This window comes from Mus caroli, chromosome 7 (assembly GCF_900094665.2).
Source record: "Mus caroli chromosome 7, CAROLI_EIJ_v1.1, whole genome shotgun sequence".
Classification (NCBI taxonomy): Eukaryota; Metazoa; Chordata; class Mammalia; order Rodentia; family Muridae; genus Mus; species Mus caroli.
The window spans coordinates 145,632,619-145,657,354 of record NC_034576.1 but is presented as its reverse complement, the minus strand read 5'-3'; the positions used below and the strand labels follow the sequence as shown (position 1 = coordinate 145,657,354).

General features: G+C 51.0%; 1 protein-coding gene across 6 annotated transcripts; it reads left to right on the top strand.

The window, feature by feature from the left end:
• Nucleotides 1-1,326: 1,326 nt before the first annotated feature.
• Nucleotides 1,327-4,038, top strand: Cdkn1c (cyclin dependent kinase inhibitor 1C). 6 transcript variants are annotated; one of them, XM_021168177.1, is made up of 4 exons: nt 1,327-1,524; nt 1,699-2,582; nt 3,127-3,265; nt 3,356-4,038. In XM_021168177.1, the coding sequence occupies exons 2-3, from the start codon at nt 1,709-1,711 to the stop codon at nt 3,258-3,260; spliced, it is 1,008 nt and encodes a 335-aa protein (XP_021023836.1). In that variant the 5' UTR covers nt 1,327-1,524; nt 1,699-1,708; the 3' UTR covers nt 3,261-3,265; nt 3,356-4,038. The 6 variants fall into 6 exon arrangements, with proteins under 6 accessions (XP_021023836.1, XP_021023835.1, XP_021023837.1 ...); XM_021168176.1 differs by having other exon boundaries at nt 1,661-2,582; XM_021168178.2 differs by having other exon boundaries at nt 1,702-2,582; nt 3,356-4,037.
• Nucleotides 4,039-24,736: the final 20,698 nt, after the last annotated feature.

Below are 24,736 nucleotides of genomic sequence, written 5' to 3'. Positions count from 1 at the left end.
CAATGCCCTGAGAGATTTGTAATATGGTGTACCGAGAAAAAGAAATCCTTACAGGTCACAGGCTCTGGTCTCTCCACCAGAGCAGCTTCCAAACCCTGTCTCTCACCTGTTCCAGGACAGTCTGGCCCCTGGCTTCAGGGTTTGACTTGACTCCCGAGTTGGTCCAACTTACCTAACCCTGTAAATAGGATTCTGTCTCAAAATTCTCACAGGCATCTCTGCTGGGAGCTGAGAGCTTGGGGCTCTGCAGGGCCTTTCAAGTATGTCCGGAAGTCCTGGTTCCCCAGGGCGGGGGGAGGGGGCCAGCTCCTGGCACATGCCTGAGTCACCTTCTCGACTCCCTGCCCTAAATAATGAACTCCTTTTGGCGGCGGCAGCGGCGGCAGCAGGGGCGGGGGGGGGGGGCTCTGTCAGGCCATGTCGGGTGTGTTTGTGTGAGTATTCAGGGCCCCACCAAGAGGCACTGCTGTGGAGGAGGGGTGGGTCATTCTCTCTTTTCTAGCATAACTACTTCCAGCCAACTAAGGTAGGCAAAACTGGGGGTCGAATATGGCCTGACCCAAACCTAAGGTCCTAGGCATCTATCAGTGTCGTGATGTAGGTACAGGCTAGGATGGGCCCAACTTGTGTCTCATCTCCCGGGTAGGTGGGCCTATTATAGACCAGGCTACAGATCTTTTAGATCTCCACAGTATTGTTCCTCGGGAAAAGAATAGATGTGACCCTGTCTCTAACTCCGTGATAGAGGGTCTTAGGGCCAGCAGGTGTGCAGATGCCTTGAAGGCAGATACTTAGGCCTGGGTGTAGAGGGTGGTTCCAGCCACGGTACTGCCAGGACCAGGACCCAGCTGGTAGTGGTAGGTTAAAGCCCTAATCAATTGGCGCAGTCCTAGGGCTAGCGCGGGCCGCGGGGACCGAGGGACCTGCACCGACGTCGGCATCGCCGAGGGGCTGTGCCCAGCTCCATGGTCCGAGGGGGCGCGCGCGTCGCGGCTGCGCGAGCCCCCGCCTGCAGACAAAGGAGCCCGCGGGGGGCGGGGGGGGGGATGGGGCGAGGGGGAGGGGCGTCGCGGTGTCACGTTACCGCCCGCAGAGCTCTTTAACTCGAGCCCCGCCCCTTGTCCCGCGCAGCCCGCTCGCCGTGCGGCCGCCAATCAGCGCCCGCCTGTCACCCGCCCCGCCCGGCCCCGGGGGTGTGTGCGCGCAGCCAATGAGCGTGGCGCGGGGGCAGGGCCTCTGTGGGCGGGGCGGGCTGCACCCTCCAATCGCCGCGGTGTTGTTGAAACTGAAAATACTACATTATGCTAATCGTGAGGAGGCCCGCGCGCGCGGGGGTGGGGCCAGCGCGTATAAAGGGGCGCAGCGGGCTGGGCGTTCCACAGGCCGAGTGCGCTGTGCTCGAGGGGTGCCGGCTAGGCCCGACTGAGAGCAAGCGAACAGGCAGGCAAGCTCCGAGGGGGCGCGGCCCAAGCTGGACAGGACAAGCGATCCAGACGCAGGAGCCGTCCATCACCAATCAGCCAGGTAGCCGCTGCGTCCTTAGGCAGAGGCGGACGCGGGCTGTGCAAGGGGTCTCACCCACGCCCAGCCTCCGCCCTCCTCCTCTCCCCTCTTCCTTCTCCTCCCGTTCCCTTCTTTCTCGCTGCCCGCGTTTGCACAGCCTTCGACCATGGGCATGTCCGACGTGTACCTCCGCAGCAGAACAGCGATGGAACGCTTGGCCTCCAGCGACACCTTCCCAGTGATAGCGCGTAGCAGCGCCTGCCGCAGCCTCTTCGGGCCTGTAGACCACGAGGAGCTGGGCCGCGAGCTGCGGATGCGCCTGGCGGAGCTGAACGCTGAGGACCAGAACCGCTGGGACTTCAACTTCCAGCAGGATGTGCCTCTTCGAGGCCCTGGTCGTCTGCAGTGGATGGAGGTGGACAGCGAGTCTGTGCCCGCCTTCTACCGCGAGACGGTGCAGGTGGGGCGCTGTCGCCTGCAGCTGGGGCCCCGGCCACCCCCGGTGGCCGTGGCTGTCATCCCGCGTTCTGGGCCGCCGGCTGGCGAGGCCCCCGACGGCCTAGAGGAGGCGCCTGAGCAGCCGCCCAGCGCCCCAGCCTCGGCCGTGGTCGCGGAGCCAACCCCACCCGCGACCCCGGCCCCGGCTTCAGATCTGACCTCAGACCCGATTCCGGAGGTGACCCTGGTCGCGACCTCCGACCCGACTCCGGACCCGATCCCGGACGCGAACCCGGACGTGGCGACTCAGGACGGCGAGGAACAGGTCCCTGAGCAGGTCTCTGAGCAGGGCGAGGAGTCGGGTGCTGAGCCGGGTGATGAGCTGGGAACTGAGCCGGTCTCTGAGCAGGGCGAGGAGCAGGGCGCAGAGCCGGTCGAGGAGAAGGACGAGGAGCCGGAGGAGGAGCAGGGCGCGGAGCCGGTCGAGGAGCAGGGTGCGGAGCTGGTCGAGGAGCAGAATGGGGAGCCGGTCGAGGAGCAGGACGAGAATCAAGAGCAGCGCGGCCAGGAGCTGAAGGACCAGCCTCTCTCGGGGATTCCAGGACGTCCTGCAGCCGGGACTGCTGCGGCCAATGCGAACGGTGCGATCAAGAAGCTGTCGGGGCCTCTCATCTCCGGTGAGCCCCGCACGGCCCCGCCCCGGCCCGGCCTCGCTTTGTCCGGCCGGCCGGGCTCTCCCTCGCCCTCGGGGGCCTCGCCCGGTCCCCGCCTCCTCCCGTGGCATTAAAGGGCCCGCGGCGCTTAGGGCGCGGTTGCGCCCGCACCCCTTTCCTACTGGTAGGGGTGCAGCTGAGGCTCCCGAGCGTGCAGTGGGAGGGCGAGCCTGGCCGCGACCCACTCGGATCGCGGTCTTTGGCTCGGGCCGCGGGAGCCCCTTAGGGAGCCGTGTGTGCGGCATGGAGGGGGTTAAGTGCGGCGGCAGCCCCGGGGGGCTTGGCCGCGGGACAAGGGGAAATGCTTACACAGCACATTGCGCGGCGACGTAAACAAAGCTGACCCGCCGCGGACCTCGGCGCGGGCGGGGATGGCGCCCCCACCCCGGCCCCGCGCCCTGCGCACTCCGCGGGTCTCCTCGCGGGTCTCTGGGCCGGCCCCGCCCTGACCGACGCGCGTTGTCGCCCGCAGACTTCTTCGCCAAGCGCAAGAGAACTGCGCAGGAGAACAAGGCGTCGAACGAAGTCCCTCCAGGGTGTCCCTCTCCAAACGTGGCTCCTGGGGTGGGCGCGGTGGAGCAGACCCCGCGCAAACGTCTGCGATGAGTTAGGTGAGTCTGGCATCCCCCACGGGGGTCGCGGAGGGGCCGCCCCCGGGGGGTTCCCGCTATGCCTGCTCACCTGAGTCCCTCTTCCCACAGTTTAGAGGCTAACTGCCAGAGAGAACTTGCTGGGCATCTGGGCAGCGGACGGTGGAAGAACTCTGGGCTTCGGCTGGGACCTTTCGTTCATGTAGCAGGAACCGGAGATGGCTGCGCAGAGCAGCCCACGGTTTTGTGGAAATCTGAAAACTGTGCAATGTATTGAGAACACTCTGTACCATGTGCAAGGAGTACGCTGGTCCCAAGGTGTAAAGCTTTAAATCATTTATGTAAAATGTTTAATCTCTACTCGCTCTCAGTGCAAAACAAAAAGAGAAACTAGAAAATGTAGAACGAAGGAAAAAGATGAGAAAAAGGAAAAAGCATGTATATTTGTACAAAAAGTTAAAAAATTATGCTAATTTAATATTTGTATTTATCCATGCGTGGATCCCTCTGCCGTGCAACTGCTGGGTTATTGATTATTACCAAAGGCACTAGAAACCACCAGCTTCAGATTACCCACAAATGTAAATCTACTTTTATATTAGACTCTAGGGGAATGGTTGTTGAGTAAAAGCCCCCACACATTCATCTTCAGTTAGCTTACAGTGTCCCCCACTTCATTAGATTGCTCTTAAACTTGGTGACCAGACAGTCGAAATGGTTCCTATACTGCCCATACCAACTGCCCAGGGCTCCTCGTCCGCCAGGTTCTAAATAAAGAGGCCCAACAAAAATCACATTTGTAGTCTTCTTGTTCTTTTACACTTTTGTAGCTCAGCGCCAAGGCAAATGAATATGGTGGGTGTCAAAAGGGGAGTCAGCCAAACATTGCCACCACTTGACAGAGTTGTTGGCTGCTTACAAGAAAGGGGAACAACTTTCACAGGACCTACTGACCTGCTTCTCAGGAGTTTGAGAAACAAGTGCCTGTCCCTAACAGACCCTCATGTTTTTGTCCAGCCAGACCCTGATGGGCACTTGCAGGGCTTAGAACAATGTAAACTCCCATGTACACACAGAAGTTCTCCATGCGATCACAGTGGGGCACTGAAGGTTCCAGGGCCCCTAGGTCTATACACCAGAGCTTTCCCAAAAGTGGGCAGCGTGATAGCTTAGTAGGGAGTGGGGAGGGGGTGATGAAATATTCTAGGGAAGAACACAGGGTGGGGTGGACTGGGGATGGGTCCTGATCTAGTTTGTGTGCGAGAATTCAAAGCTGTGGCTCCTACATCGCCATGCCCTGTCTCCTGCCAGTCCACTGGATCCAAAGAGACCCCTTTTAGTTAAAAAAGGGAAGGGTTCTTTATACCTGGCCTATAAAGTGATGGCTTTCAAAGGAGAAGGTGATATAAACCAGACTGGCCCACGAAGCCCTTGCAAAGTTCTGTGGGCCAATAGAGAAGAACCCATGGACATTATCAGGCTGTACAAGGCTGGACCAAAATTTTACAGATGTGTGGGTGTGTATGATTAACTTAGCCTTCCCTGAATACCTTAGAGGCCCAGTGTGGTCAGACTTTGAGAAATGCCCCCATCCCATTAAGAGGGCATACTTCAAGGAGGGCAGCAGCCCTCAGCTTGCCCAGGAATTAGAACCCAGCAAGGAAAGCTACTTACTGTATGTGCCCATGGGGGTGGGGGGAACTCCCAGCATTCACCTGTGTGCTAGGGCAGCCCTTTCTTTGATGTCTTGAGGGTGGCCATGGTACTTGAGGTGCTGGACAGCAGAGGTTTGGGTTAGGTCCCAACTATTAGGAGCATGCTGGGCCAGAAACCTGGCAGGTAGTCGTTGGGTCTCAAGGACTACAGTGAGCTATGTGGCACACACACAGCAGAGAGGCCTCTGTGTGAAGGTCGGCCAGGCCTCTGTTCTTTGCCACGATTCTCACAAACGATTCTCACAAACACTCGACCTAGGACCCACCTATAACCCCCACATTCTGTGTTGCTTTGGGGGTTCCTCAGAAGCATCCAGGGCTGTGTGAGAACACAGAGGCCATTTCATGGGTGTGGCAGGGTCTGCAGCAGATATTCAAGATACCTGATGGAGGAAGCAACATCACACATGTGAGTCTGAGCCCGTGTGGTCCTAGCCAGGCCTGCTTGACCTTGGGAACAAGTTTCTCTGTTTGAGCTGGGAAATATTTGGTGTCCTATGGCTATTGCCTTAGACATGCAGGATGTTGGGTGGTACTGCCCTGTCCTGTGCCCAAGACAGGGGGGTAGTTGGTAGGCCTATGGAACTAACCATCCGAGTGGTAAAGACACATGATGGTGGGTAGGAGGTCATACTGGGAAAGGTCTAGATGGGGGTGATCCAGGATCCCTCAACAGAACAGCCTGGACCATGAAGGAGGAAAGGGAAGAAGGGTGACTATGCAGGAGCAGAGGAAGAGGAGGAAGGGAGGCCATGAGGGGCCGTCAGGCTCTCAGGGGCTGCCTGGGGCCTTGCTGGGACTTAGACTACCATCATATGGGTTATGCTATTGAGGGTGAGTGTGCATTTTGGGATGTGACTGCTGGGCCACCTTTGTCCCTTGACCTCTAGGGTCTGATTGGCAGGGTTTTGTGTAAGGCAGTGGTGAACGAAGGCAAAGGGCTCCCTTGCAGGCAGAGAGCAGGAAAGCCAGCAGGAAGGTGGGGCACAGCAGGAAGTTGCTGTGCTACAGAGGCTAGGTGGCTAAAATGCCAAAGGATGCCAGCGAACACAGAAGACTAAACCTGCAGTTCCAGGCTTCCCAAGACCCTCTGTGTTGGAAGCAAATATCAACCCAGTGAACCACAGTACACAAAGACCAGTGTTGAACACAGCCAAGGAACACCCAAGTTTTGCTTAAACCAGGGTGCAGTGATTCCTGGCCCCTTGCACATGCTGGCTGAACAAGATCAATGGGACTGGTAGAGGGACTATGCATGACCGAGGCTCTGAGGCTCTGGGGTATTCCTGGAGCTAGAGTAGAGGCAAGGGGTTTGGGATTGCTGTGAGATGTATTTAGCTGGAAGGCCTGAAGTTTCTAGAGTGGATGTGAGGAATGGGGGTGGGAGCAGGTTGCCAGAGTGCAGGGAGGGGATGGGCCAAGCTTCCTGCTTTGAGATCTAAGTTGCAATTCAGGCCCCTCAGCATGCTGATTTTCCTTCTCCTCAAGACAGGCCTCGAGAACCTCAGAACAGGTTCATTATCTCAACAGTCCTCTGGTGAGGTGTGAGCACCCATGTTACAGATGTAGGGACTGAGGCTTAGAGAGGCAAGCTAGCTTGCCCAGTACCACTGCTGGCACAGGAGAGAACGGACCGGTGCATAGTCTGGCTGCTCTCCAGGGTCAACACCACAGATCTGGGCTTCTGCTGTTTTGTTTTTGACACATTGTCATTAGTGAAAGTTCACAATTTACATTCAGGCTCACATTTGGTGGGTTGTCCCGTCTACAGGCTTAGACAATGAGTGATGCCCTGTGTTTACCGTATGATCAAAGAGTGGAATCCATCTGCCCTCTGCCTGTACCCCCAGCAACCCTGATCTTTTTGGCCCCCATAGTCTTGTCTTTCAGAATGACTGTGTGCACCCTTTTTAGACTAGCTGCGTCCATTCAAGGCTTCCCCATGGCGTTTTTGTGGCTTCCCTTTCTTTTTAGCACACAATTATTGTGGCTGTAGGGTGCTCTACACTATTTGTCCCACCTCCTCTGAAGGGTATCATGGCTGCTTTCAGTTTAGGCAAGTTTGAGTCAAGTCCCTGTAAACATCTGTATACATCCCATCTTTCAGTTCATCTGGGCAAATACCAAGGAGCTCAGTTGATGTGACCCATGGAAGGAGCCTGTTTAGTTTTGAGACAAAGCACCATGCTATCTCCCAGAGAGCCTACAGTGTTCTGATCCCAACAACGAGGGAGTTCCTTTTGGGGACCAGTTTTCAGGGCTTCTTCTCTTTGCATCATGTCGACCACCAGTTCAGATGAACCAGAGAACAGAAATCGGCTGGCAAGCAAGCAGAGGTACCTGATGCCAAGGCTGATGGCCTGGGTTTGATCCCTGATACCCAGGTGGTGAAAAGTGAAAACCAGTTCCCACAAGTTGTACTATGTGTACCCCATGTGTATACACACACACACACACAGACAGACACACATACACACACATACATAGACACATACACACATACACACACACAGACACACATACACACATACACACAGACACACATACACACACATACACACAGACACACACAGACACACACAGACACACACACAAACACACACACACAGACAGACACACATACACACATACACACACATACACACATAGACACACACAGACACACATACACACACACAGACACACACAGACACACATACACACACACACACATAGACACACATATAGACACACATACACACACAGACACACATACACACACAGACACAACATACACACACACAGACACACATACACACACAGACACACACACAGACAGACACACATACACACACATCCACACACATCCACACACATACACATACACACACACAAACACACACAAATACACACACCCAAACACACACACATACACACCCACATCCACACAGACACACACAAGCACACACACACGCACTGTAATAAAAATAAGAAAAGAAAGAAAATCTGTACTGGGGATGTGATTTAGCAGTCTAAGAGCTTTTGAGACTGTCCTAGGCCAAACAAGATGCTCTAAAACAAAAACCTCCAGTTAAAAAAAACCTCTTGAATTAGTCTATAGTACAAAAAGAAAATGGAAAGTCAAACCTAGAATCAGATGTGTATGGTTCATGTCTAGTGCCCAAGAACTCCAGGTCAGTCTGAGTTGCTAGTGGGGACCCTATCTCAAAAGGAAAATAATTTTAAATTTAAGGATAGAAACCTTCTTCCAGCTTGCACATGACCAAGACAGCATAATTAAAAAGAACTGAGAACTGAGACATGACCAAGACAGCATAATTAAAAAGAACCGGGCCGGGCGTGGTGGCGCACGCCTTTAATCCCAGCACTTGGGAGGCAGAGGCAGGCGGATTTCTGAGTTCGAGACCAGCCTGGTCTACACAGTGAGTTCCAGGACAGCCAGGGGTACACAGAGAAACCCTGTCTCGAAAAACCAAAAAAATAAAAAATAAAAAAAAAATAAAAAGAACCGAGAACTGAGACTTTATCTCTGTTCATTGGCTTCTTTGACCTGGCCTAAAATGAAGAATCAGAGCTGTGCTTAGTCCTCTAACTGGCTCTGAGGTCACTTGCAGTATTACCAGGATATCTGCTGCCCTTCCTTGCAGGACAGTCTGCCTCTCCTGCACTCTATCAGACCTTCACATGTGACTCTTGCTGCCTAGCAAAATATGACTGTTCTATGTTGCTTCGAAAATCTTCTGCCATTTTGTCTTGGCCTTGGGACTGTCAACATCTGAGACTCGCTGCTCCTTCCCAGAAGACAGAGCAGAGAGTTCATCCATAACCCACTAGTCTGGCTATCGTAGAGAGTGAGAAATGCTCCTTGCTTTCTGTCATCCATTGAGGGGCTCGTTATGCGGCACAGTGAAAACCAAGTTAACAGATACACTTCCCAGATCACCATCTACAAGAAGGACAACAGAAACCTGGTGGTACTGTCTTGGCATTCTGGGGGCTTGGTGCTATGTTTTGTACAGTGTTGGAATGTTTTCATCCCAAGGGCTCATGGGATGAAAGCTCTGTCCCCCGGATTTTGGTCTGAAGAGGTAGAGGAGATAGCTGGAGGTCCTTAGTAAACTGGAAGTAGACCCTGGGAAAGGATAATGGGATCCTTCATCATTCTCTGGTTTCCCACCTTGGGATGTGTTTTCTTCCTCTCCCAGGTGCCTACCATGAAGCTCTCAACAGAAACCAGCAGGTCCTGGTATTGTATTGTCTCCTAAAACCTATGACACTCTGAGCTAAGCAAATCTTTTCATTTGATAAGGTATCCAGTTTCATATAATATGTTATAGTAACAGGATATGAACTAATACAAGTGGAAATATGTTCAGAAATGATTCACAGACTCTTGAGAGTCAGAGACAGTTCCTACCAATACCAAATCCAGCTGTGGAGATACTGACTATCTTGGGATGTGCAATGTAGATTAGCCTGGGAATACAAAGGGGAAGTGGCCTCACTCAGCCAGCCTTATGGACTTGGGAAGAAACGCTTTGATCTTTACTGCCCTTAGAAGCTCTGGAAATGATCTTTCTCCTTCGTCCACATGGCTTCAGCACCATCTCAGTTCCCATGCTGTCCAGCTCTCGCCATGGCTACATCTGCCGCACACAACACTACCAGCATGGAGTCAGGTGTGGATCACAACTGTTGTCTTCTCTTTCACAGCTAACAATTATCCCAAGTCTTTTGTTAAGTCAAGAACTGGTCTATGCTGTGTGGTTATGAGTTGGGAGTCTGGGGAGAGCTGGGGGAATAGTGTGGCAGTGCTTTATGGGGCAGAATTGAGATCAACCTCCAACACAGCTCATCGCCTGCCTCATCCAGGAAGAAACTGCCAGCAGCACCCCCCACCCCCTGCACTTAGTCTTGTCCTTGGGCCTGTGGATGCCAGAGGCCATGAGCTAGTAGTTTGTGTGTGTGAGTGTTTGTGTGTCCGTGTCCCAGGCAGAAGCAGAGCAACCTCTTAACCCAGCCCTGAAAGTGGTATCTCATTACCTCTGTTGCATGTGATTCTCAGCACAGAGACTTCCAGACTCAAGAAACAGGAGGCAAAAGCCGGGCCCTGGTGGCACATGCCTTTAATCCCAGCACTCAGGAGGCAAAGGCAGGCGGATTTCTGAGTTCAAGGCCAGCCTGGTCTACAAAGTGAGTTCCAGGACAGCCAGGGCTATATACAGAGAAACCCTGTCTCGAAAACCAAACCAAACCAAACCAAACCAAACCAAACCAAACCAAACCAAACCAAACCAAACCAAACAAACAAACAAAAAGAAACAGGAGGCAGAGTTTGCTTCTCAGGGGCGAGAGGGACAAAGAATCTACAGCCATCCTGGCAGCTCTTAGTGTGGAGTTGACTTCAGGGCATAAGGTAGTTGTCATCTGATTTTCAAACACAAGCATTTTTTCCCCTTTGAGCAAAATACTAAGCAGTAAAAGAAAAAAATCAAAAACTTCTTAATGAGTTCAGTGCACTTCCAGGAAGGAAGACAGTAGAGGTAATGGGAGGTGGATACACACATACATACACACACACATACACATACACACACACATACACACACACACACACACACAAGCATAAAATTTCAAAACAAATTAAGGTCAGGAATGGTTTCATGGTTAATGTGTTTGTCATATAAACACAGACAGTAGGACTTCAGATCCTCAGAGCCCAGGTAAACACCAGGTGAGTATGTTGGCCTGCCAGTAGTTCCAGAACTACAGACGACAGAGACAGGTGATCTCTGGAGTCCAGCCACATCACTGAGCTCTGGGTTCAACTAAGAGACTCTGCCTCTTTGCTTCAGTGAATAAGATGGAGAGAAACTGAAGACTCAATGTTAACCCCAGGTCCATTGAGCACACATGCACACACATGTACATCCACACATTTGAACACACATGCATACCACATACAAGTGAACACTCATGTACATTATACATATGTGTAATTCATGCATATACATGTGCACATACATGTATGCACTCTATACATGAAAAAAAAAGGGGGGCCAAAGCCGTAAGAGTCACCAATGAGTAGAGAACTCATGTAATATGTTAAATACGCACAGCTTTTAATGGACTGTAACCAGGATTCATAAAGAAATAAAAAAAAAAAGATTAAAATAAATTCTTGGGTCTGGAGATGCCACTCAGTCCGTTGAGCACTTGCCTGGCATACAGGAAGTCCTAGATTCCATCCCCAGCATCACATCAATCCGGTGTGATGATGCATGCCTGGGACCCCAGCTCTCAGAGGTGGAGACAGGACAACCAAAGTTGAAAGTCATTTTTGTTACACAGCAAGTTGAAGGGCAGCCTGGCTATACAAAATCCTGTGTCCAAAAAAGAAAAAAATTGTTTAAAATTCCCAAATGGCTTTCTGTTTGCCACATCAGGAAAATGTGCACGTAGGCAGGAACCAAATAACTGCCGGCACAGGTTGGCAAGGACACTGAATTCAGGAGCCAGTGAGACAGAACCACTAAAATACTTAGCCAAGGCACTCACTGGCAACCTTCTGACTTTGTTTCTGTGTTGTGTGTATGTGTGTGTACATGATACACATGAGTATATGCATGTACCTTATCACACAATGCTTGTATGTATTTGCACACACACCTATTTTCTGTTTTAAAATCTGCTTTTACATTTATTTATTTTATTATATTTAATTTTTGTATGTATGTTTGCATGTGCTCACATATGTGGAAGTCAGAGAACAACTTGTGAGAGTTGGCTCTATCTTTCCACCATGTGGGTCTGGAAAATTGGATTCATGTCTTCATGGTTAGTGACACGAAGTCTTTATCCAGTGAACTTTGACTCTCTTGGGCCCTACATTTATGAGTAGACATGTGTGTGTGTGTGTGTGTGTGTGTGTGTGTGTGTGTGTGTGTAGGAGCATGTGTATTGTGTGTATGTCTGGAGATCAGAGGACAACTTGGGGAGTCAGTTCTCTCCTTCCTTGGTGTGGGTCCCAGGGATAGAACTCAGGTTGTAAAGTTTGGCATCATCACCATCTAGGCCTTAATGTTTCTTTTTCGGTAACTTTGTATCTGATCTTGAATTTTCTCAGCACCTTGTAATAGTATTGCTTACACTTCCTGAAAGCTTCTTAGGGGAGTTTGAAAACAGGGCCAGCGATTCTAGTCTAACACAAAATAACAGCAAGCTCCCCTCCGCTTTTCAAAGATGGTTACATTTTACTCATCTTAAACTTCTGTTTCCGATTTTTTTTTTTTTTTCTGTAGTGAGGTGAGTAGATCCCTGCTTCCTGCACATGCTCACTGCATTTATGCACCACTGGCTTTGTCCAGCAAGCAAGTCTTCTTCTCTGTTTTCAGGGGCCTTCATCAGCATTGCCCAATCCAAGAGCCTTCATCAGTGGTGCCCATCTCACACTGTTCTCTGTAAGGCCCTTACCAAGTCTTAGGAGATGCTGGGTAATTTTGTACTCAATACTACTGTGTATCCACTCTCTTACTTCCTTGTTGGGTGGCTCCATGCTGGAGGAAGGCATCCATGTATGCTTGCCCTGGGACCCTGACTTTTCCTATGTTGCTACTGAGCTTTGGAGTCATTGATCCATCTTTGGTGATCAATAGGAATTAAGAAGGGGATTAGCTCATGGGGATGCTAATGGTTGAAGGAGCCTACCTAGCAAGCTGAGGGTCTCATCAACTGAGAGACAGACTGGGTTCCTCAGCTGCCATGAGCTACCCTTTAGGACCATAATGGTTTGTATGCAGTTAGAACTCATCTTTTCTTACCTAAGCATGGTGGAATAGGTCAAGAGGTGGAGGAAGGAGAATCAGAAATTCAAGGTCATTCTCTAGTACATAGTGAGTTCAAAGCCAGGCTGAGCTACATAAGACCCAGCCTCAACACAAACAAACAAACAAACAAAAACAAACATATGTATGTAAAATTTGGAAAAATATAAGTTTTTATTCTTTCCCTTGAAACCACCTACTTATATTCCCAGGGGGCTGCCCCAGGCGCACATTTGCAGTCGTAGGGACCATGGGCTGGGGCTTGGATTGAGATGGTTGGCTCATGGCTGCATGCTCAGAGAAAGTTAAGCTCCTTGGTCAGTATCCATGTAAACAGGGATTGTAGCTGTCCAACTCACATTGACTGTGGTGGGTCCAGCCTAGCTCCAGGCAGCAGGAGGCTGTAGCTATGCTGGGCTCTTCCTGTTCTGTGTTTCCTCTCCTTGCCACAGTCTGACTCCTCTTGCTTCCCTATGGGTCTGGCTTCTCCGTCATAAAAAAGGCAGACGAGTTTGTTTCCCTCTGTGGGTCTGTTTCCCCTTTTTGATGAGGAGTATAGAAGCAGAGTACGGTGTCAGTGTCCTCAGGGTATATTAAACTTACTCTGGTCTTCACATAGACAGACTAGATACTTCTATCTGTAAAGAGTCCAAGGCTCCCATAATGATAATTCCATTCCCACCCATGTCTGGTATGAGGCCTAGGAGACATTTCATGGTCTTTGCATGTTAAAGGGGAGTCCCAGCCCTGTTCCTTAATCTCTGTGGGGAGGGGGCTGGGATTTCATGTTGATGGTATCATGGAGGTTTATCCTTTGGCCTTAACATTTAACCTTCAGTCTTGAACAAAAATCCAAGGTTTGGATGACAAGTCCTTAAAGATGTAGTGAATGCAGACCTGAGAGGACAGGGTGAAGATGTTTGATACTCGGGGCTGGGCTGGGAGGTGCCTGTGTCTAGGAGGCCTGTGTGATAGTCTTATTGAGCATTAAGGCTTGGGAGAGTGGATTCTATCATGAAGTCTTAGACACCTTCATTTCCCTTGCACTAGCTACCATCTTGGAAGTAGAAAGCAGCCTACAGGTGCTAACCTACAGGTGCCTTGTCCTGGACATGCAAGCTATTTGAATGTCAGAAATACTTTCAGCTTTTCATATGCATCACAGTGTCAAGTGTTTTGTCATAGTGCACAGGGTAGCTGAGGAAATAGCTTAATGGTAGAGCATTCACCTAGCATGTGCAAGGCCCTAGGTTCAAACCCCATTATCACCTACAAAGAAAACAGTCATAGTTCATAGGGATGGGATGCCCAACAACAGGCAGTGCCCAGTTCTTGGTCCCTGTTGAGAGGTCTATATCCTCTGTTTTCCTGTTGACAGCTGAACCTTTTCTTTTGTTTGTTCATGGTACCCTAAAGGGTCAGGGAATTTGGGCTTTGCCTTTTTTACATTCTTGGGTTACATCACACAGTTCAGGATCTGCCCTTAGATGTTCACAATGATTTTGATGGTGCTCTGCTTCAACCCAGAGCCCAGTTCATAGATGAGGAGGGAGGAGGGGTGAAGAGAAGAGCGCGGGGGGTGGGGGAAGAGAAGAGAAGCTGAGACAGAGCTCAGTGGTAGAACACTTACTTAGCATGTGCGAAGTCCCTGGGCTCTGTCTCCAGCATCAAAAGACAGAAGACAGGAGGAGGAAGAGGAGGAAGAGGAGGAAGAGGAGGAAGAGGAGGAGGAGGAGGAGGGAATAAGAGTTCTGTGAATATAGGCACTTGTTGCCAAGCCTGACCACCTGACTACCCTGAGGCCCCACATGGTAAAAGGAGAGAACTGATTCCTTCAATTTGTCTTCTGGGCTTCTACACATGCAGGCCTTAGTGTGCACCCCACACATAAAATAGAAATATAATATAAAGCTAAAAGGAAGAAAAGAAGGAAACGGGGAAGAAAGAGAGAGGAGGGAAGAGTTGGATTTGTCTCCCTGCCCTCAGTTGCTTAGTTCAGGGGTTCCTTGCACTTTTATAGCTGTGTTTGAGGGTTGGTGGAGCCAGGCTTGAGTAGGTATTTCCCTGATCCTGCCCTTGTAGACCCACTACCCTGCCAGCTCTACCCCTCAAAGGCTTTGAACACCAACTAAGCTGGGCTCTTGTGATGCTGAGGATGTCAGGCCCGCCCACCCCATCAGTCTGTGTAAAGTGGTGGAATGGGCAGAAAGGGACCTCTGAAGGGGGAAAAACATTGGAAAAATGAAAAATGGAGATGGTGAGAGACCTCAGGGGAGGCACAGGGGCTTGTAGTGAGCAGGCTGCTTTTGCTGTGAATAGGACCATCCCTCCCAGGGAACCACTGGAAGAAAAGAGGGGAAGGCAGCTAGCCATTGCACACAGAGGACTGGGCCCTTTTAAACTGGCTGCTGGGTGGGGTGTCAAGGAAACCAGCCACACAGCCACGACAGGCAGCCACAGCAAGTGTCCCAAGTTGGAGTCACTGGAGGTTAGAAATGCCCAAGCAGGAAATGAGATGCAACTTATAAAAGACATCAAAGGAAATGGAACAAATTCTTCTAATATGTGAGGGAGGGAAAGGTGGGGGAGGAATTCTGGCCTTTTAATAGGACATGGGGGAAGGACAGAGATGACACCAGAATGTCAGAAATTGTCACACCTTCGATCCTAGACACCTGTGTGTGACACATACCTGTGTGTTACACATACACCCTGTCCCACCAAGAGACCTGCTGTGGCCCTGCTCCACTATGCCAACTCTTCTAGCCTCCAGGATGTGGCCTGTGTGGCTGTCCAGTGGGATGCATGTAGGCAGCCAGCTTAGGGCTGGTGCTGGCAAGGACCTGGGGACTGAACACATGCCTTTTCCTGGAAGAAAGTCCTGGTAGGTGTGTGCCAATGCCTGAAGAGTCCAACGGGAGTGAGGCTGCCAAGTCCTGCTCTCATTGAACAGAGATCGAGTGTCCAACAGAAAGGGTGCTTCAGTTGAGTCTCAGCCTCCCTCTACTCAAATTTGGCCCCTCTTGCCCCTTGTGTCATGTATTGTTAGCAATTTAAATGTGGCTCTTGTAGGCACACATGGTGGCTAATGCCTGTCATCTCAGTACTTGAGAAGCTAAGGTAAGAAGATTGTCAAGAGTTGGAGGCTATCCTGGGCTATATAACGAGCTCCCGATCAACCTGGAATACAGTGAAATCCAGTTTTATAGGGGAGGGGGTGGTTCATGCTGATGAACTCAGTATTCAGGAGGCTGAGGCAGGGAGGATATCCACGAATTCTCGGCCAGCCTGGGCTATAGAGTAAGACCCTGCTTCAAAAAGGCAAAATCAACTCAAACCTAAACCAACAAAACAATAAATGGGCTCTTTATCCCCACTCCTGCCCTTCCTGTGGCTGTCCTGGAGAAAAGCCTCTTCCATGAACCTGGGGGACCCCATGGAAAGCCTTAGAATGCAAGGGCCCTTCCAGGTGGCATTTGCCACTTCCTGTCCACCTCAGCCATTGTGTCCCTTTCCAACAGGGAGGCAGATATATTGGCAGTCCAAACTTAAAGTTTTCCCCAGCCCAATCAAAGTCCTCAGCCATCCCAAGTGTGCTCTGTGGTGTGTGCTTTGGAAAAGACTAGCCCCTCCCCCCCCCCTCCCCGAGCAGGGTCTCTGGAGAGGACCACAGCCCTGGACTTGCTTTCCTTACTGTGAGGGGAAGTTGGTGCTGTTTGCATAGGAAAACTTCCCAGAGGCGTTGAACTCATTCTGAGCCTGCTCCACTTCCCCACTCAACGGACACAGGGAAGTTGGTTGGAAGTGGACCCAGATCAGCAGGCAAGGCTTCAGCCAGTTCCCGCCTGAACAAGTAGTTAGAACTAATACCAATGGCGTTGGGCCCTAGCTTAGCAAAACGAGGAGCGCAGCAAGGATTGTTTTTCCCAAATCCTGGGGGAAACAAGGAGACCCACACTTTTACAAGCTCCCAACACTGTGAGTGTTAGAATCTGTAACAACCGGGGTTCAAAAACGCAAGAATTCGTTTCTGAAGCTGCCTAGTTACACCCCGATTCTGGTGGGTCAGAAGTCTCCCGGCCGGGTGCATGCCCTGCAGGAGGGACGGCTGCAGCCGGAGGCCACCCCAGGACAGAGGGAGGCAGAGTAGGCCTCAGGGACTCAGTTGGGGGTGCAGGCAGCTGCGCCCAGGCAGAAGGGCAGACGCGCGCCACGGTGGCCCGGATCGCTCTGCCGGGACCGACGACCGAGCCTCCCCCTCCCGGCCAAGGCAGGACTCGGCCCGCCGGTCCTCGGGGAGGGGCGGGAAGGCAGCTGGACCCGGCGGCGATTTATGGGCCTTTCAGGCGAGCAGGTGCCTCCTCGGGCCGCTCATTGTCTCACGGGCTTCACAATGGGGCTGCGGCAGCCGTAGAGCCTCCCCCGCCGTGCTTCGAGGCCTGCACGGGCACCACGCCGGACCGGGGCGGCGCAGGAGTCCGGGATCCGTTCATCCATCTTTCCATCATTGCAGCCATCCATCCGTCTTTCCATCCACGAATCCATCAGTCCTTCTTCCATCCGTCTACACATCCATCCATGCCCCGCACTCCACACACACCCCCATCCCATGCACCCATGCACGCATGCAACCCCGCACAGCGACCCTGCACTTCCAGCGTCCCAGTCTGCGTTCTGCCTGGCAAGGCTGGACAACGGGGACCCTGCGCCCCGACGGTACGCCCGCGGCTGCGGCGCCCGCTCCTCCTGCGCCGTCGGGCACCCGGGTCTCCGCCGGGCTGGCACGGCCAGCGCCGCCGCGTCCGGGTCGAACACACAGGGGCCCATTCTTCTGGGCTCCGCGCAACCATATGTCAAATCCGCGTCGACGCAGCAGCCCCCCGCTCATTCAGGCGCAGAACGTCCCGCAACAGCGAACAATCGCAACTCTGTTCGTGTCTATTATGGATGCGAACCGGGCGAGAAAAAAAAATCATTTAACGCCAAGAGATAGCCAGCTAATTACCAACCATATGTGAGCCCGGATTCAAAGCCACGCGGAGTTCATTCTGAGTCCCGGCGACTTTATTAGGTATAGAAGACAGATGTCCCTACAGCCCACGCATCACAGAAAACCGTGTCAGGGAGTTTTTGAAACGAGGGGAGAGATCTTTAAACATTAAAGGCCCAGCCTGCTGATGGACTGGGCCAGGGTCCTCTGGGACCAGGGCCCTGGGAGTAGGATTTGGCCACCAGCTGTGCCAAAGTCTTGCCTGGCTGGCCCAGGGGAGGGCCCCTCCTTCCCCTTCTCTGTAGACTCAGGTGATCCGGAGGCCCCTTAAGACTTATGGTATCTATCAGGACTTTGGGGCTATCCTCTCGGGAGCTTAGAGTTCCTTTCTCTTTCTTCGAAGGGGGTTTTTAGTAGGGAGCTGTGTCGGTAGGGTCTGGTTAAACTACCTAGCCTGGGCCTGCTTAAGCCGGCACACAATAAGTTTTTGCTTGGAGTGGAAGAAATGAGTGGCTTGGTGAATGAATGAATGAGCCCGAATGTGGCAGCCTACTCAACTACGAACACCCCTGGAAATGGGGGTGGCAGAGTGGATACAATAGCAAGGAAAACACCAATGATTCCTTTCCCGAGAAAATAGTCTCTGGCAGCAAGACTGCTATGATGGAAAAGCATAAGTGAGCAAGTGAGCTGAGAGAGTGGAGAGAGGAGAGAAGAGAGAGGGGAGACAGAGACAGAAAGAGACAGACAGAGAGGCAGAGAAAGACAGACTCACACACAGAGAGACATACAGAGAAACAGAGAGATCTTCCTGTTTTCCATGCAATGTAATTACGTCCCAGCTTTCCCCCCTTGTTATTCTTTTAAGCCAAATGTCTGAATAAAAGGATTATGCCCCCCCCACCTGCGGCTGACTGTGCCCCTGTGAACAGGCGGGGGCCTAGATTAACTGCGGCCCCTGCCTTCTGAATTTTTTTCTATGAAAATAAGTGAGGTCAGCTGCCACTCAATTGTCACAGAATATATATTTGAGAATTTAAATATTTGAATCAAAGGAAAAGACGGGGGCTTTACATCTATGACCAACCCGACCAGCATGCTCCCCGAATCCCCGTACAAAGGAAACAGTTCACTCCAAATGAATTGTCTCCTCCAGGAAGATTCTGCAGAAGAGGCCGCCAGCTCTCTCCCTTTTGTTTCTGGTGCTTTTGTTTTGTGTTGTATTTTTCTTTCTTCTTTTTCTTCTACCCCTCCTCATCCAATACAGGTGGATGTTTTCTGAAACCTGGGGACTGACTTTGGGCCAGAGGACATGAAGAAGCATGCAAAACCTCCCAGAACAGTTCACATCAGAGATCACTCTGACATAAAGCAAAATTGAACATGTGTGGGTGAAGAAGCTGATAGAAGGAAGGGCCACTGGGACATAAGCAGCTGATCCGCTGACTCCAGTTAGGGAGGACTGGCTCGTGCTCACAGCCTAGGCAAGGCTTGGTCCTTCAGCGGTTCCCCTGGATCTTCAAGGCAATAAATCTCTCTAGTCCTCAGGCCAGACTCTGTTAACATTTAGTGATCAAGAGACACAGAGACTGCACATGTACTGACTGTCTCCATCTGTGAGGATGGCATGGTGGGGGACACTGTCATGATCCCCCACATAACATGTGCTAGTGTGAGACTTGTAAAGGACATTGGCTAGAGCTACCTTAACAAAATTGCAAAAAAAAGGTCTCTAGGCTAGGGTCAGGTAGCAGCTGCTCTGGTCCAACGTCTAGAGGCCAAGGCTGTTGTCTCCGAGCAGGAATCTCCTTTGTGGGCTGATGGGATAGAGGCTGGGTTTTCACAGGAAACACCACAGCCAGGGGCTTCAGCAGTTCACGTCCCCTGTCCCATGTCCGGAGGTTGGGAGTCAGAGAGGAAGAGTGAGAGGCTAAGGAGCTAGTCCCTCCCAAGGCCTCTGTCCTTAGCTTACAGACTGCATCTTCTTGTGTCCTTACGTGATTTTTTTTTTCTGGGCAGCTATGCCCTGGCCCTCCTCCCTGTCACAGATCCCAGTCAGAGTGACTTAGGGTCACCACAAGAGATCCTGGTGTTTCCCCTACACCTCCCTTCTCCAGAGGGTGGGTTTAGATGCAGGCTTCGTGTGGGTCTCCATCCTCCCATCCTCATTGAGAATGGAGGCACCTTGGAAGCTGGTCCTTACCCAGAGGTGAAGGAGGAAGAGCTGGGAGACAAAGCAGGCTGACTCTTCACTGGCATCCCTATATGCCATCCTGCCAGTCCTGTGCTTTCCCAGGTCCAATCCTTCCTTTAGACCCTTGTACTTGCCTTAAGCTCCTTTTCTTTCCTCCCTCTCCCTCTCTCTCACCCTTTTTCCTTCTCAAATATATCCTTTTAACTAGAAGACCTTCTAAAATCCAAAGAAGAGCCTAGCATGGGAAGAGAAGTCAGATACCCTCCGCAGTCCAACAGGATAGCTGGGCTGGCCTTCATACTTTCTGTTCTTTTATCAGTCACATTGCTGCTGTGTGACCCAGGTGGGGAGGTTGACCTCTCTGAACCTTGACCATATTGCTTTGTGGCAAGCCAAATGCTGACCTGCCTCTTCAGCACAGTGAGAAGGAGCTAATGAAAATGGCTGAACAAACACTCCAGGCATTTAAAAAATGTCACGTAATTGCAAAATAATAACAATAACAACAATATACTTTGGAATTTTGCTGGAACTGAGAGCAAGCCCGAGTGGAATTTGGCATTAAGTGGTCTGCTCTGGCCTCTGTTCAATAGGGTCTAGTTACTTGGGCACCCCAGGAAGGCATTCTGAGGAAGATTTCTTGTAAAGTGGTCCTGCCACTGGACTTCCCCATGTGCTGGGGCCCAGGCACCCCCATCGGCCAGGGGCCTGGGGCCTGGGTCAGTTTGAAGCATTGTTGCTGCAAATCCAGCTGGCAAGGCAGTAATGTTTCTTACATATATTTTAAAATAAAAATGCATCTTTCTGATTGTAAAACTATGTGCCTGCTGCAGGGGTGTGTGTGGGGTCGAGGGGGATAGTGTGGGGGAGGGAAACAAATACAAAGAGGTGCTATTTCCCTCGGTGGGGTCTTGCCTGATGTCTGGGGACTTGTACTCTCTTGTATGGAGAAGAACTATATTCACATTTGAGGTAAAAGTCATGTATTTAGTTAAGCATTAGAATATATGTATGTGCACATACAGAGATGGCTCATTGATTTTTTGATAGAGTCACATACGAACAGACCTGCTGTAAGTTGAAAAGAACATAAGCCCAAAATGCAGTGACAAGTTCTAGAATCCAAAGGCGATCCCGGCCCACTTTGGCTTGCCCCACCTACTCAGCTGCTGCTCACACTCTCCTTAGCTTGCAAGCCAGCGAAACCATCTAACAAAGACCCCTTGTTTGCTTTCTTGTGATAGGGTCTTATATAGCACAGGCTGGTCTCAAATTTGCTATGTATCTAAGGCTGGCCAAACTCCTTGATCCTCCTGCCTTCTTCACCTTCTGAAGGTGGGGGTTCCAGGAGTGCATTGCCCTTAAGAAACCTCCTCTTTTTTAAAATAAGAAAGTGTGGAACCCCTCATGCAATGTCTTGAGTATATACAGAAAATAAAAATGGAGTATTTGTACAGATTCAAAGTTTAAAGTTTGGTTTCTACTGAAGGGCTGTGACATTTGCAGGTTCCCCAGGGAAGTCATGCTGTGTGGGAGAACTGTGAGACCTTCTTTTGTCTTTTGTGAGGCAGGGTTTGAGGAAGGCCAGGTTTCCTGGAGCTCTTGATTCTCTTACTTCTCCCTCTCAAAATGTTGGGCTCTTTGTTCTCTTTGAGGGTAGCTCTTGGTATGTTGTGAAAACTGAACTGGAACTCACTATGTAGGCCAGGACAGTCTCTAGCTTAAGGTCCTCTTGCCTCAGCCTCCTAAATGCTGGGATTCCAGGTGTATATCCCTGCAGCCTCTGCAACAGTTCAAATTGGAAGTCTTTAACCATAATGAGATGTTTAAGAGGCCCAGAATATGAGTGTTAGAAACAGAACGTTCGAAATGTGGCTCAATAAAGCACCTAACTGGTGGCCTACTAGAATCTAAGATTCAGCAGAACTGCTGGGATGCATTTGCTGCCCTGGGGCCTGTGGAGACAGGCAGCTGTGTGGAGCGCATTGGTTACATAGTCTAGCCGATCAGTGAGCTCCAAATTCTGTGTGAGGTCTTTGCCTCTAAAGGTCAGGTGGGTCTTAGGTGCAAAGGTTGATGCAGAGGCTAGTCCTAACACCCCAGTTACTTACACCTGGGGAGCAGGGAGGAGCCAGGATGGGGGAAGGTGGCAGAGTGATACTGCTGCAGACACACAGGGAGCCACTGCAGCTGACTCTGTCATCTTGGCATGCAAGATGTTCTACTGATGCAACTGAAAGTCCTGCAATGCCAGCCACTCCCCATGATGTGTCATGAGGAATACCATAGCAGCAGTACTACATTGGTGCTGTACATCTGAGTGGCCTTAAACCGAAGATGTGGTAGCAATGATCTTTCAAATGAACAATGTCCATAATGGTTGCTAGGAGTATTGGATTGTCCCTATTCTAGGCACTAAAGTCTCCTGTCTTCTCAAGTCACCACAGACAGCAAGTCCTCCAGAGGAGACCAAGTGGAAGTCAGGGGACACACCCTCCTAGGAATGGGAAGCAGAGACTTGCTTTGGAGGCTGCAATGAGGTCCCTCTACTCTTACAGGTCTTCTTTCCCCTCGAAGCCAAGCCGGTTGACCAGATAGCCACCTCCAATCTAGGCTCGGCATTCTTCCTCAGTCAAAGCACCTGCTCACTGGTCTGTGTCCTCCTCAGTTTTTTTCCTTCTCTGGTTTCCACTAGCTCCCTTCATCTCATGAGTCTGTGTTGGTAGCTTCAAATCCTCTGTGGTAGCTAGCAACACTGTTGTGTGATAAAGCAGCAGCAACAACAACAGCCCAAACAACCAAAAAAAATTTTTTATTTTTATTCTTAATACTTGAAAACTCTTAGGAGGGCAGTGCTCTAGTTCTGAATTTTTCCTCATTTTTTTTTCTTTTAAGTAAATATATTTAAAAGGCAAGGTGGAGTGTGATAGAGGAAGGCACCTGACAACAATCTCTGTCCTCAGTAGGCATTTATATACACTCCTAATGTATGCACACATAAATGAATGAATGAATAAATAAATAAATAAAATTGGAAATGCCTACCATCCAGAAGGGTGTTAGAAAAAGGTCACCTTCCAGGTGGCAGGCTTAGAAGCTTCTGTGGAGAAGTGACAATATGACAGGGAAGAGAACATTTCCCAGAAGCTCTGCCTTTCCATATGTATTGCAGCTACAAGTGTCCATCAAGGCCCAGGCCAGGCTGTCTATCCAAGACTCACTGCAGACTCTTTAGGCAGGCATGGGGTCTGGCATTACTGAGTAGGCCCCCAGAAGAAAGATGGCACCTCTGGCTGTTGAAGGGACTGCAAGGGCTGGAAAGAAGGTCAAAGGAGGTCTGTGAATTCTACACTAACAGGAAACAACTTCCATTTTTAGCATTGAAAACTTCCATGATGTCTCTTGGCTGTGCATTTTCTATGAGCTATCTCCTACCCACATGGTGTTACGGTTGGCAGGAGCTTTCAGGGTTAACACTGAGGGTCAGCAGAGTCCTTGGGGACAGGATACTCCTCCAGGCAGGAGCCAAGGGAGGTAGGTATGACAAAGAATGAGGTCCCTGACCACAGGCCAGGATGTTCAAAGGATAGCAGGGAGGAGGTGCAGGAGGAGAGGAGTCTAACAGCTAGGTGTGTGAAGGCAGGATGGGATTTAGCCATCCCAGGCTGCAGTAAGGAAAGACTGGAAGACAGGAGCTGCAGCCTGGCCCCAGACCAGGAGAGAAGGTCTTGCAAGACAAACTGAATTCTGGGTGCAATTGGACCAGACCTCCCATGTCAACTGACTTCAGACTGGGCCAGTGCAATAATTAGGATCCACTTTCTCTTGAACAGATGACAGAAACATGCCCACTAAAGGATTAATGTCATGTCCAGAGAAAGGGAGTGGAGTTGTCTGACCCATGGAAGATCATGGTTGTATGGTGTTCTGAGGCTGGTTTGACATCGTGCTAGCAAATGGTCACACCACAAGGGGACTTGGCAGTCACTTTCAGTTACCCACCTATCCATCCACACATCTATTTACCCATCTATTCATCCATCTATCCATCCACCTATCCATCCATCCATTCAACCCATTTATTTCACTCAATACTAATCTATTCTTTTATGCATTCGCCCATATATTCATCTACCATCTACCTAAACATCAACCCACTCATCCATCTGGCTAGCCATTATCCACCCACCTACTCACGCACCATCCATCTCTGTACCCACCTATCGATCCATAAGTGCATTCTGTTCAGGCAACTTAGCCCAGTCCTGCTGTCGCTCACCATGGTAAGGCTACAGGAGGTGAGGCTGACACCCCATCTCTTCTACCCACATAGTGTTTGCCCAACCAGCCTGGAAAATAGTTTGGGCGTGGGGGAGGCGGAGGCAAATTTCTGCTTAATTGCAAGGTGGGGCCCTGGGGGCTCCAGGTATGGGAGACCCACATCTGCAACCGCGGCAGTCAGGCCTGGGCGGAAGGGCGCAGGCCGAGGGCCTGCCCGGCAGGGGGTCCCGTGTCCCCACCGCCCGCCTCCCCCACCGCCCCGCGCGCAGTCTGTTTGGAGAAGAAAGCGGGCCAATTTGTTTTCATTCAGAGTCACTTAAGATCCCATTTTGGAGAAATGAAAAGAGAAAAGCCCGCTTCCCGCGCCCGGCCCGCTGGGTGCTCGCCCGTGCCCGGCGGCGCGCTGGGGGGGGGGGCAGCGTCCCTCCTCCACTCTCATTCCCTCCCCTCCCCCACCAGCCCCTCCCCACTTTCTCTCCCCTTCATTCC

Bases quoted from the DNA above. Each gene is read 5' to 3' on its own strand.
- Cdkn1c (XM_029479125.1), top strand. From the start codon at position 1,670: ATGGGCATGTCCGACGTGTACCTCCGCAGCAGAACAGCGATGGAACGC. The intron at 2,619-3,126 runs GTGAGCCCCGCA...TGTCGCCCGCAG, and splicing joins GTCGGGGCCTCTCATCTCCG to ACTTCTTCGCCAAGCGCAAG.